At 39.4% G+C, this 14,176-nt stretch overlaps 1 protein-coding gene across 4 annotated transcripts; it reads right to left on the bottom strand.

Annotated features, from left to right (window-relative positions):
- Positions 1 to 751: 751 nt before the first annotated feature.
- On the bottom strand, positions 752 to 11,862 carry tfap2c (transcription factor AP-2 gamma (activating enhancer binding protein 2 gamma)). Of its 4 annotated transcripts, none has more exons than XM_005739994.1 (8): positions 11,718 to 11,862; positions 6,874 to 7,335; positions 6,385 to 6,436; positions 5,165 to 5,236; positions 4,358 to 4,580; positions 3,041 to 3,159; positions 1,562 to 1,703; positions 752 to 1,344 (listed from the first exon to the last, which is right to left on the bottom strand). In XM_005739994.1, the coding sequence occupies exons 1-8, from the start codon at positions 11,745 to 11,747 to the stop codon at positions 1,050 to 1,052; spliced, it is 1,395 nt and encodes a 464-aa protein (XP_005740051.1). In that variant the 5' UTR covers positions 11,748 to 11,862; the 3' UTR covers positions 752 to 1,049. The 4 variants fall into 4 exon arrangements, with proteins under 4 accessions (XP_005740051.1, XP_005740050.1, XP_005740053.1 ...); XM_005739993.1 differs by lacking the exon at positions 11,718 to 11,862 and adding an exon at positions 7,872 to 8,242; XM_005739996.1 differs by lacking the exon at positions 5,165 to 5,236.
- Between the last annotated feature and the right edge of the window lie 2,314 nt (positions 11,863 to 14,176).

Here is a 14,176-nt window from a genome sequence, read left to right as displayed (position 1 = left end):
TTGCAAGTCAATTGAGACACAGGAAATAAGTGGATTTGCCCCCAGACTGAGCAGGAAGGAGAAAACTGAGAGGAATTCACAGCCACAGAAAGTCATCTTGAAATGATGTCCTCTAGGGAAGATGAGGGAGGGAAAAAAAAAAGAAAAAAAAAAAAGAGAAAGACAAGGGAGGTGGAAAAAAATAGTCGCAGAATGCATTTTGTTTCCCCCTCATCTTCAACAAAATACAGGCCCTGTGATTATAGCAGTAGGCCACTAGCAACTGTATGTAACTGCATAGTGGCTAGCATGATGCGGCATGTATTAATCCCCTTTTTAGGCATGTACTCCTTGCTAGGAATTTAACAGTATTTTATCGCATTACTTTGGTGTATGAATGTACACCCTGGTGACCTCTCTGGAAAAGTCATGGCTGTAGTTTCACTAGCTTATGACAAATAGCAACTGTGCTAAACAGCAATATGAACATAAATGTATACTTTTTTCCTTTTCTCCCCGACTTGCATGCATCACACAGACCCTGCTGTCCGTGGCAAATTTAGAGAGAACTGAATGCACAAACCTTACCAGTTCATAATGGCGGGACTTGTTGCCAAAAACACATCTTTTGCACGTGTGAAAAATAACATATGCCATGCTGCTCTCCTCTTACTGGTTTGTGTGAATGAAGGCAAGACAAACATTAATATAGAAGTGAACTATCACTAAATGACAATCCTGTTGCTTTAGCAGACAGAAGAAGCCACACATGCCATGTCTGAAAAGGGCTTTACTCTTTCACAGAGCGGGCTCCCATTAGGACAAATCCAGAGCATTCAACACACATGCCAACAGTAACTGATTTGTAGCCTGCTGTGACAGGCTGTTAAAAATCCCCAACCTGTCAAACTATAAATTTACAGTGTGAGCACACACATTCACACACAAATGCAGCTCTCAAAAAGACAATACCAAATATTGATTTTTAAAAAGGTCCAAAAGGGAAGTCAGGGCAGCAAGATTAAGGGACTCTGGGAATCTCAGGTTCATAGGGATTCTCCTTTAAGCTCTCATTTCCTGTGCTTGTCCATTTTGTCAGTAGATTTACTTCCACTGTCTGAGGATCCCTGGGTGTCGCTACCAGAGCTCAGGTACATCTTGTCCACTTGTTTGAGCGCTTCATTCAGGTAGTTCTGAAGCGAGGTCATGGCAGCACAGATGGCTGGAGAGCCAAAGCCATGAGTGATGAGACTGAAGTGAGTCAGGCAGCCTTGGATTCCAGGTTCCAGAATGGGAGCAGGCCTAGCGTTGCCCAAAGGTGAGCGGTCCTGAGTGAGCAGATCAGTAAACTCTTTGCAGATTTGCCTGTAGGTAGAGAAGCAGAATAACTAAGGATGTGAAATATGTACAGATTTGTGACCTAATTGGAAAATGGATAATACTTCAGATAATTTCGAAAATACAGCTTTCTATTGATCAAATACTTTAAAACCAGCGTTTGAAAAAGGTTGTCTTGCTACATCCCACTTTGCTAGGTGTTTAAATGCATGTAAATTAAAACAATGATTGAAAATACACTTACTTGGCAGCAAGGAGCATGTTCTTGCGCGAGTTAGCCTCATTCCGCTCCACATGTGGCCTACCCAGGTATTCAGCAATTGCCTTTGCAGGGAATTCGGTCTCACACACATAACCAAAGTCTCTTGCTAAATGAACAGCCTCACCTAAGACAGAAAAGAAAAAGATAATATTACATATAAGAAAAAAAAACAAAACAAAAACAGGTTTTCTGTAGATCCAAGAAAACACTCAAGTTGCAACTTTATTGCTAACCACAAATTAATACTTGTGAATAAATATATTACTAATACATATTAATATTAGTCTTTAGACAAATATTATAACAACATATCCTTCGACATACTAGATTGTTAAGCTGTTCAGGAGCAGAACAATTTACTAGTTTAAGAGCATTACATGAATAGTCCCATTTTCAAACAGATATACACAAGCATGAAGGCACAAGAAGTGAAGCAGCTGAACTGCAGAATAATCATCTGCAGTCATTCTTCTAACTCTAGGTAAGAAGAGCTATGCAGATTGATACATTTTTGTCTTCAGGGTGGCTCGACTTGCATGTTCATAAAGGGTTTATGTGAATAAATGCTACCAAAACGGGCCCCGAGATGCCAACAACACCGCTTATTGATAGACATGTACAAGTCTTCAAATGCTGGCAGCTATTCAGAAGCACAAGCTTTAAGGTCAGCTGGCCCTCCTGGCAAGCCGAACACAAGATAACAAGGCTTAATTCAGCTTTGAAGGTCTCTTAATAACACAGGCCTCCAGTCATCTTCCTGCACAGAATCATCACCCCATTTATAAAAATTCGGCATGTGGGGAGTGAGAGAGGGAAAAAAATAAAATAATATCTTTCTATAGCCAGCGGCAGGTAAATGTGATTAAAGTGATACTGGGATGATAGAATCAAATGTCACTGACTGAGGTATGACTGCAGTTGTCATTCAAACTATACAGCAACAGAAAACAGTCACAATAAAAATCAGGGCTATATGACCTGGTAGTATTCTTTCCATCAACAGGAACAATTAATTTTCCCTAACACAACTGAGTTTCAGAGGTGACTTTGCACACTAGGTAATACAAGACAACATGCTCAATGGAGTAACAGAATTAGTGCTGAGGTTTGTTGTTTCTTTTGAGTATTTCAGATGGAAAATGGTCATCTCAGTCTTTTATACACTATATGAGTTCAGTCAACCTAATTTTGGCTAAATTTTCCAAACCACTATGACTCACCAAATAATGTGTAGCTGACAGTCTGGCACATTAAACACAGGGGAAAAAAAAAAAGAAAAAAAAAAAGGTTGCAGTTACATTGCCTTTAGTTACCCTTTCCACAAGAAGTGAAACACACACATACCAATGCCAATACACTGACGTTCCCACATTCTCATACTACTAACGCGACATTCCAGCCACTGCAAACCGTAATTATAGTGCGAGAATTTACTGTGGGCAAATCACTGATGTGTCATACCTTCTACTAGCGAGGTAAGTAGAGTGACATTAGCTGCCTTCCTTCTTCCTGCAGGCAGGTTAAGCCCAATTTTGTCCAGCTTTTCTCTCAGAGAACGGCCTCCATTTTTTGACTTGGCTCTGTATAAAGAGAAAAAAGAAATTGAGGTCATTCACACATTGTCTTGACATTTTCATCAAATTATCAGTGGAGTTTTAAAAGATTATTGTGTCATTTATGACTATTTATTTTATCCCCCTTGAGACCATAAATTAAAAGAAATACCAAGAGTTACAAGATATGTACTGTACACCTGTGTAATACACATTCATGTGTATAGTCTCAAACACTTCTGAAAATAAATTACAAGAAGATTCTCTTGACCTAAAATAAAATATTGAAACAATTCATGTTCCACTCAAAAGCACAGCAGAGAGGTATAACTCATAAATGCATTTTCAGAAGCTCTTGAACTCTCCACTTGCCATAGCCAATTCAGTTTTCTGCATGACTGGCAGACAAGCTCTCCCCCTCAGTGGTCGGTGAGAAGGGGCGCATCTTTGGAGAGACATGTGTGTTTGAGTGCCCCCACCCCTTCTCCCTCTTGTCCCACTACTAACGATAGTCCTATTGCTGTGTGACCTACTTTTAAGAAAGAAGAAAAAAAAAAGAAAAAAAAAAAAAGAGATTGTATATGTGAGTCTGTGGGTGCATGTCAGCATTAATACAGGCACATGGGAAGTGGTAAACATGCACTCCGAGTATAAAATGCTCCAGTCAGGAGTGTTAACCATGTACTGTAACCTCGAAGTCCCTCAACAGACTGCTGCACTACCATGTGTGCCATAAGGTCAACTGCTCTGGCACAGTTTAACATTTGCAATCACGTACACAGGCACACAAACACAATAGGTAGGTACTAACAATGTTGACGCAACCTATCCCCAATGGAAGCACTGAACCCAAAATTGCACACAACACAAAGAATGTCACAAACCTTGCAAAAAATAAAGAAAAGAGGAAAAATGATGAGCCGGAGCAAAAGAGTCAAGCTGTGCTTTTAAAAAGAGCCTTTCCCATGGGCTACTAAGCTTTAGCCTACAGATCACTTGCTCCACACCTTCCACAGCTTAATGATGGTTTATTTTTGAGATAATAAAAGTCTTAACAGTTTGCAGAAACCAGAAATTTTGAACAACTGAAATCATTTTGGCTTAGTTAATCCTATTTTTTGTGAATCAATAGAAATGTATTCACATGTCATGTTAAAGATTTTTACGAACCACAAGGAAAAAGAATACTGTCTAGCTGTGACGTGGAATGAGACCGAGCCCTGACCTGCGTAGAACGCCTCCCAGGAGCGATGCGTTGAGGCATTCTGGGGGTGACAAACGTCTCTGGACTTCAGCCACAGTAACCTTGTACTTGGATGTAGAGCTCAGCAAGGAAAGACGGCCTGGTACGGAGCAAAACACCTCTGTGGGATTTGACACCATGCCCAGCAGGGACTCTTTCTGGAAGGGAAGACCCAGTGCGTTTCCTTTAGGCAGAGTGACAGGCCCTGGAGAGTGAGGAAAATAATGTTTGTAAGCTAAATACTAAAGTAGTGCAAAAGAACATAAAAACAGATTGTGGTTGGGCAGTCAGATTTGTTAATTACTGTCAATCTTTATTCCAGACTTATGGTCCATAAAAAATAAAAATAAATCAGACAAACCAATCTGTACGTTTCCTGTTTATGTGCATAAGCTCTGATCTTTCTGTGTCTTGTGCGGAAAAGCGAGCAGAAGTATGCGTATGCTGCTCTCCTCCAATGAGGAAAGCCAGTCTCTGCTGTGCCAAAATATACAAGAAAAAAAAACATCTAAAGCCTTTTGAAATGTGTGGTTTTGGAAAGATCGGATGCCTGATGGTTAAACAGCTATGATGCCCTCACGTCAAACACCATCCACAAACAGGTACGCACATACAGCCCGTCACTCATCTAAGCCACAACCTCGGAACCGTGAATTGATTGGTCTCACAGTCTTTGATCGAGCTAGACATTGTGATTTTTTTTTTAATGTCATCCCACAACAAAAGCACTGACAGACAAACAAAACAGTACAGCACACTACGAAACAAAACAGCTATCTTCATCCTCACCCGCGAAAATTCCCCCCTGATAATAAGTCCTCTGTAAGCGATCAAGGTTCCTGCCACCTCGAAGTCCTAATACTGAGACAGAAATGACAGAGTCACATCAGTGCTTTAAATCTCCTCTCCGGCAAATCACTGGGAATGACATGCCATTGTTTACAAGTGGAAACCCTAGATTGCCCATAGCGTGCCCTTGAGCCTGGGAACAGTATAATAAGCAATCACTGATTTACGTAACAAATGCAGACTGTTTGGTTTATTGCACTCTGCAAATGTCGTGCTGCTTGTTATGTACTGTAATATTGCAATATTACAAAGCAACCCTATAATTGCTAGCATGCTTTCAAAGAATAAAACTTTGGGACTGTACTGCAAAATATGACATTGTCAGCAAATCAAAAACATCAATTTTACTTTGATGTTTAACATACATATGAACAAGAAACTAAGGCGTGACGTTTACATTTTAAAATGAAACTTAACTGTACTTAAGCAAATTATATTTTCTACTTGTTCACTGTCCACATACTGTTCATAATAACATGATGTTCCTTGGGTTCATCTTTCACTTTAAGTCTGTTTAATAGAGCCCTGATGACAAAACAGCAGGAATAAGTTTCTCCCTCAAAACAGTTCAAGTCTCAACAAATTACTAAACTGTCCTTCACATGCAAGCCTAATGCCACACCCACCCAAAAGCTGGTTCTGCAGAGCCAAACACAGCTTCAAGACCAACTCATAATTTCCTGCTAACATGAACTGAAAAGAGCTGCAATTGCGAGCTTAACACGCCTAAAGATGATCCAAAGCTTTGGAACTCACAGTCAACACAGTTTGTGAGATTGCTCAATTTCCATGTCATGTCAGCTGTAGCCTGATGAATATGAAAGGGATCAGTTCTTTCCCACTGGGCATCCATTCAAGCACCTTCAACAGAATAGGCTAAGGATCACATCGGGCTTAAATAAGTGCATCGCATGGATTATCATTGTATGCAGTGTAAGTACAAACAGAAGACGCCTCCTTTCCTTACTCTCTCACTGAGTGCCCTGACATGCCACTATAGAAGTATGTCATTTCCAAGTATATAGAGTTCAACAAATGAAGGTCCAGCATTTTTTAGTAATTACCACATATTTTGCTGTACAAAAGCATTCCTCTTCAGTTTTCTTTTTTAATTGCTCTAACAGTTAAAAAGTCAAAATAAATAAAATGTCACAACTCACCTTTCTTGATGACCGTCTGATCTGCCATAATTATACTGTGGTCGTCTACTTGCTGATAACAAAGAAAAGAAGCAGCAGTAAGTAAACACATACATTGCTCTGTTTTGATAAGATGCTTGAGCTAGACTATTTTTTCCTAAGGTGGGTATTTTCTTGATATTAGTAATCATCGTCTGTCTCTTTCATGCAAAGCATATAATGTAATATGTTCCATTTTATAATAAAAATATTTTCTACTACCGCACCTTTAACTTGGAAGCATTTTGAATATATGTGACCTTTGGTTATATTAACATTTAGGAGATTTTAAATCTCCATATGGCAGGCGAGTGCAATAAAACACACTATAATGCATCCATTTACGACTTTTCAGTATATTCACTACTTCGACTGCATTCACACAAGCATTTAAGCACAAAGCCTCAGTCTTTGCGCGCCTCTGCCTCAAAAGTATAATGTCAAGTGATTATATAAATCTAATCCACTTACTTGAACATCATCCAGCCCGTGTCCCATGTCATGCATCCCCATATTATCGCCAATAACCGACGACTCTAGACTGTGAGCGTGTGGAGACAGCAGCTCCGGTCGGCGGAACCCTTCCCTCCTAACCCCTGACGAGCCTCCCTCCAAGCCTAGGATCTGACTCGCGAGTCCGCTCCTCCCGTGTGCGCCGAGCCCCTCCTGGCCTTGCCGCCCAGGCCACGGCTGCTGTTGGTTCGACGATGGCGACTGGTGTATGGAGTTGATGTTGAAAGGGTCCCCGAGGTGAGAGTAGGGGTCACTAGACTGCGGGTACGAGATAGGCTGGTAGGGAGGAGGAAAGTAAGGGGGCTGGAAGTCTGAACTGGCCGAGTGTGAGAGGGAAGTAGACGGGCTGTAGAGGTGTTGACTGACCGCCGGCAGGTGAGGCAGCCGTGGGTTCCCATTGCTGTTACTATCGTGCCTTTCCTAAGGAATGGAGGAGACAAAGCGGCTGAGAAAGATGCCAACAACATGGCAGGTTGTCACCCAAGGAGATAAAATGTCAGATTATTCGCTGGCACGATGTCTACTGAAAAATGGGATTTAGACGGGATAAAACAATAACGGAGACCGTTAATTTGGAATTTTTCTTAGTACTTAGTGGCTATTGCAAGAATATGCAAATATTCTCAGCAGCAATCAGCGTCTCAGATTATTATTATTATCATATTTTATTTTGTATATAGAGTAACAATAATAAGAACACGACCCCACTTTAATTTTATAAGGAATCATAGCCGGCTTTAACTCTGACAACGACATCCTGTTTTCACTGTTTCGCCAAACTTTACTCTAACTTTTCTCCCTTGGTGCAGCACATCATGCTGCTTCTAATGAGTCACCTTCCGAAATTTTACCGTGATTATTTCAACCCAAAGGATTAAAAGTCAGCACCCACTTCTTGCCGTTAAATTCGGTGCCACTGATCTCACTTAGTGGAGGCCATCTCTTACGAAACTCACCTCACAGTCATCCTCGTATTTTACGTTGTCGGCTAATTTCCACAACATTTTGGCTGAGGAAAAAGTCTCTTTCTTGCAAATTAAAAAAAAAAGTGTAAAAGAAAAAAAAAATGGGGGAGGGGGGGGAAAGAAGCCCGCGAGTTAATCCAGGTATGAAGAAATTAACAGCTTCCTGGTGGTCATGAACCCGCTTATTCTTCAGCTGCAGCAGGAGGCAAAGTTGTAGGCGAAGGCTGAAGGGCGAACTGACCTACCGACTGAGTATCCAACTACAGATATGAGTTTCCACAGCCACTATGAGAGAAAAATAATCGTTGTCAGGCAATATTCCCCCCCTTTCCTGCCAAGGCGCTCAGTACTTCTGTTGTGAAAGTGGGCGAAACCGGTTCATAAGAAACTTGACTCCCTCTTATGGACAAAACAGTGCTGTTCAGTGCAAACATGAGCATTTCACTATATCTGCACAGCCACTTACAGTGGGCGTCACCCTGTCCGATGATGTCAGTGAATTGGAAAAAAATAAAATAAAATAAAAAATCCTGATTGGCGGGGTGATTGTCCAATCAAAATTCGGTCCGTCTGTAGCGCGTCTTTGCACGGCGTCAAATATTAAAAGGATTAAACATCCCCAGTCTCTCTTTTTTTGACCTATTCCTCGTGTCTTGCAGCAAATGCTGCTTCTCATTAATATTTTTACTTCTTTTATCTCCTCGGGCCCATGGGTAGTTGAACCTTTAATTTTACAGGGCACTGTGTTCTGTTTAATGATTATATTCTTGGGCTTTAAAGCGATTCATTGGGCAGAGATCTGTTAGCCAGTCATCAAAGAAATGATTTCTTGAGTTTTATATATTTACAAAATTGCACTTTACTAAACTGCAGGACAATGTGCTCATGTAAAATATTACGACTACGAGACAGGACCTGTGAAAACGTTGCAGTTACTGCTGTACGTTAATGAGAGCTTCTTGACGAGACCTTGTACTGTAGTATACGCAGGCTTTACACAGTGTATTGCCTCTAGAGACCAATCACTTTGCTCGGTTTGAGCTGCTAATTTTAATAGCCTTCAGGAGAACGTCTTAATTTGAGGTAAAAACAAAAAAACAAAAGTTAACATTCGTGTTCTTAAAACCACCACCACTAAAAGTAAAACATTATTATTATTATTATTATTATTATTATTATTATTATTATTATTATTATTATTATTATTAGTGGTAGTAGTAGTAGCAGTAGTATGTAGGTCAATTATTATTGGCCTGCATACATACTACGCATAAATGCAGTGATAGGAAACTGAGCCAAGCTACTGTGTGTTTCCCTTTTATTCCTAAAACCTTGTGGTTATGCTTTGACCGACTGGATAATTTTATAATCTTAAAGATCACCTTTTTCCCACGACAAGGCGTACTTAGTTTGTATGCTTAATTCAGTAACAGGTATTCCAACAGGCCCGTGACATTTTGATGTTTTATATCAGTGGTACGTTTCAAACCGCAATAAGCCCAAGGGCTTAACCGCATTATTCTCTCAAAAAGCTCTAAAGCTCAAAGGATTTCGGCAAGCAGCCCTTTCTTAACTTCATTTAAATTTTTGTTGAGCTTTATAGTATCTCGGAAGGAGGGCTCTTTGAACTCTGGTTTTAATCAAAAGACAAGTAGAACAGACTTTGAGGGGGGAAATACATGATATAAAAATAACACCTGTTATCAGTTCTTCAAATCGTATTATGCCACCCCGAGGCTGCTCTAGTATTTTATCACTTTGTTTTGCATTATCAATTGATACGTAAACCAGTACGTGTCAGATTTTAATTTGTGAACTTAACGTGCGGAAATCCCGTGGCTTCTCTCCACCCAGCTGTGATAGTCCGCCCCTTTTTGTCCTCTTTGCCTTGTTGTCATGCCAAGCACAATTTATTTATTTATTTTTTTAAATGCCCTATTTAAAATGTTGTTCTGTGTTGAAACAGGCACAGGACGGACCTAAGAAAGTTAGTCACGCTTGGCCGACCGGTAAGGTTTTGAAAAATCCTGATGCTCAGCCTGTCATTTTAATGACAGCCGACTCAGCTGATGTCACGTGTGAAGACAAAATGGATCCGTGCCCGGACACATTCAAAGTGTCACAGAAGCCAATGACTGAGCTCTGCCTAGTGATCTGCCCGATTGCTTTGATCCCAGACTTAAGAAATATAGTTCAAAGCTGGTTTATGAACTGATTTTAACACCCAAAATTTGCATTGTATTGATAGGGCTACTAACTAAGTGAGTAAACTACTAAGTGAACAACCCTAATCACAGTAATATTGAAGTTGCTCCAATATGTGTTCGTAACTGAAGAAAAGAAAAAAAAAGGAAAAAGAAATAAACATATATATATATATAAACTTTACTGGGCGGAAAATCTACTCTTGTAATCCCCCGCCCAAAAAAATTTCAATTTAAAATTTATAACTTAAACTGTTTGCAGAAACTATTGAAGAGGTGGGAAAAGTACCCTATCAGCAATTTTACTGAAAAATCATTTCATCCTTTATTTCAGTTTTAACCATCAGCAGCTCCACTGGTTTGTAATCCAGTAGCCTCAAGCGAAAATACTCAAAGTTTCTGATGAGTTAAACCTTGTTATTATTGGCATTAATCACAGGTTATTCAAAAAGCGCATATAGCGCCGTGCGACTTTAAGCTGGGGATAAAAACGAATTTGTAACTGCCCTTTTCCGCAGCAACCATTTTGACGTGAAGCAGTGTACAACCACAGCCGCTACTAATGACATTAATGAAGATTTTGTAATTAGTAACACCTGTAGTTACTTACCACGTCGTGTCCAAATAGCTGCTGTAAAGGTTTAGGCTATATAAGGAGGGACTCAGTCTTAAGGTTAACGAGAGCGCACGTTTGCACAATGCAAACGTATTAAATTAGACAATAAATATATTTATGAGTAGATCTATGATTGCTATAATTTGACTTAATATAGCCTAAACTAGGGTTACGTTTTTATTCTACTCTGAACAAGACTGTTTTTAAAGTGATCAGTGTAAGAAAGACCCTCCGTAAGTTTACTTTTCTGTTAGTCTTCCACTGATGTAGATATTAAACGAATAAGTTAAGTCTTTTAATAAGTGCATTAGAATTATAAGTTTACATTTTACATTAGCCTTTTCATATGCTTGGATATTATTGATGCCGTAGTTCACTCAAACATGGTGCAATTTAAATTCCTTCTATATTCAGGTTATTTTAACTGGAAGCTACTAGTTAAATCAGCGAAGGTTAAAAGATAATCCACAGGCCTCCGTCCTGTTCAAGCAGGATGTCAACCAATTTGCATTAGTTTTTCACCCTTATTGCTCACTCCGTGGCCTCTCGCACGCAACAATCTCCCAATGCCTGCGCCTTCTGACAGGGACCTGATCTTCAAGGTGGTTTTTGACAAAACAGGGAGCTGATCTGCAAGGTGACTTTTACGGGAAACCCTGTGAAGTTTGTGATATTTGAAAGTTGCCATTTTATACCCTACAGCTGTAATTAGTCAGGCTTGTTAAATTTAATGACAGAGGTGGAAGTGCATGAATTCATTGTTCAAATTTTTAAGAGTGTGGCTGTAAAAACGGACTCTAAACTAACCTATATTAAGATGAAGTGAGGCTGATCGTCTACCGAGCTCTGTGAGGAGTGTGTCGGGCCTGAACAGTGTTGAAACAGGCCCGAACAGCACCAGCCCAATTTAACTCCTTGTTATGGTGGGAAGTAATAAAACAAAAGCGATAAACACGATACAGGCTTGGTCAAATTAGATCATCTGTAAGAGGAAAATACAGGAGGCAGCCAACTCACCCTCCAGTCTATCCTCTCCAGTACAGACATCTGCAAGGCTCCAGTCGCAGTAATCCCGCTGAGCTGCAGCGAATGAGTGATACCATGAGTTTTACATTGCCGACTTCACCTGACTGCAACGCAGGACGCATGCGCACTCTAATGAACTGCACCTGAGTGGACAAATCAAAATTTATTGCCAAACCGTTTATTGAAATTTGCATATACGGTTTGTGTAAAACAACGTGTACATTAATTTATTAATATGAGGAAAGCTGGTACGAAAGACTAAAAAAAAAAAACACTGAGGAAAACAAACATGATGCACAGAATTAGACTTATAACCGAGACAGTACTACAGTTAAACTTATCATTGTATTCTAGTTTTGAGTGTAAAAAAATAAATAAAAATAAAGTTACGGAGGATAAAATTAATGAATACGTGGAAAAAAAGAAGTATGGAAAATTCAAGATAAGGCAATTCCAGCCCAGCCCTAAAGCCACAGCGCCTCGGGGTGACCACAAGAATCTGCTTTCAAAAGCCACTGAAGCTTTTTAAGGTGTATAGTCCCTGTTATCTGATCTCCAGAAGATTTCAGCTTAAACTATTGAACAGATCAAAGTGTCTTTGCTGTGTTGTTAAGAATGCAGCTGATATATCTTGATCTGGGGAGGGGGGGAGACGTCTACCTGTGGTCTGACACCTGTTTAATCGATTTTTAAAAAATGGTGGAATGACACATTTTCCCCCAGATTAATTTAATTCCAACAATAAGACCTTAATTTAAAACCGTGTGCTACTGTTAAAAAATAAAGATCTTCTAATATATAAATTTTGTTGTTACGTTCTTGAGTAAAACAAAAATTAAGGGTGGAGGGGGAAAAAATCTACAATTTAGCAAATCTGACGTTATGTGTTGGTGAAATAATTCAAACCAATATAATCAAACAATAAATTGTTCCGTGTAGTTGGTATTTATTATATCTTTCCAAAAAACCACAACAAAACACCAATTTAGTTTTATTATAGTCCCCCATGACCACTAAAGAGGCCTAAATAATAAATATAATTTTTTTTCATTCGCAAGTCTTTATTATAACTATCAACTAAATTAAAATGCTTGTTTCCTAATCAGTGTTGAATGCTTTGTTTGATAAAATGCTGCACTAAGTGATCCAAACGTGAAAGAAAGAAAACAGCAGACTACCAGGAAAATCTCTGGATGGAAACAGTTCTGTTATTCTAAAGTTTTAGCCACCATAATTTGATCATTTGTGGTGTAACGAGAAGCAGGCTTTGTACACCCTTTGTATGCTGTTTTCTTTACGCCGAGTATAAAATCTCGGCGCGGTACTTGCGCCTGTGCTGTCACCTAGGGGCCGCATCTTTTCATTACCACAGGACTGCAGTAGTAGCCTGTTTTGTAGTGGCTGTGGAGTAAGTAGCTACTCTGGGTGGACCTATTCGGAGATCAGCTCAACATATTACATCTATGGTACTTAATTTTCAGTTATTTAAGTTATTTAGGTATTTACATTACATGCCATGATTACTTCAGCAGTGAGAAAAATAGCTTATTGGCATGGCATATTACTTTTTATTGCCATTTTCACATATGTGTGTGTGTAAGAATGATTGTTGCAGAGGTAGTACTGTATAGCAGATGGCACTAAAAGCAACCAATAAAATGTTGAAGGTAAATTTTTTTTACATTTTCTCGATCACACAAGTCAATCATCTAATTGCAACCCAATCATGCGTTTCCCTATATGGAAAATTAGAAAGGAAAAACCCGGCAAACATTAACTCAGGATGCAGTAAAAGTCTGACAGAGTATCACAAAGCAAGAAAGACCATATTTAACATTCACAGGTTCTGGATATCAGCTGTTGAAACCAGAGGTTTCTCAGAGTATTTTATTACCATCAATTTGTCCAGTTTTTATAAATCTTAACTTTGTAGTCAGGGACAAAAATATTTGAACCCCTGCTAATTTTATGAGTTTGCCAAATAACAAAGAAATGATCAGTCTATAATTTCAATGGTAGGTTTATTTGAACAGTGAGAGACAGAACATTAACAAAAAAAACCCCCACATTTCAGTAAAGGTATAAATTCCTTCGCATATTCATGAAGGAAACAAGTATCAGCAAGATTTCTTAATACAGGTAATGAGTTGACATTAGGAGCCTTCTCAACTCGTTACCTGTATAAAAGATAGCTGTCCATAGCAGCAATCAATCTATCCAGATTCCAAACTCTGCACCATGACCAAGACCAAAGAGCTTTCCAAGGATGTCAGTGGTCCAAGGATGTGTCGACAGCACTCTGGGCGCCCTTTCCTCATATTGTAAAACACATGTAAAAAACCTCGGCGTCTACATTGATGGTTCTTTTAAATTGAATAAGCAGGTGAGTGCAGTAGTTCAGTCCTGTTTTTTTCAGTTAAGACAGCTAGCCAAGGTAAAGCCATACCTTC

Source organism: Pundamilia nyererei, unplaced genomic scaffold (assembly GCF_000239375.1).
Source record: "Pundamilia nyererei isolate P.nyererei 1_Seehausen unplaced genomic scaffold, PunNye1.0 scaffold00096, whole genome shotgun sequence".
In the NCBI taxonomy this organism is placed as follows: Eukaryota; Metazoa; Chordata; class Actinopteri; order Cichliformes; family Cichlidae; genus Pundamilia; species Pundamilia nyererei.
The sequence above is the reverse complement of the archived record's forward strand: the minus strand, read 5'-3'. Positions and strand labels throughout refer to the sequence as shown.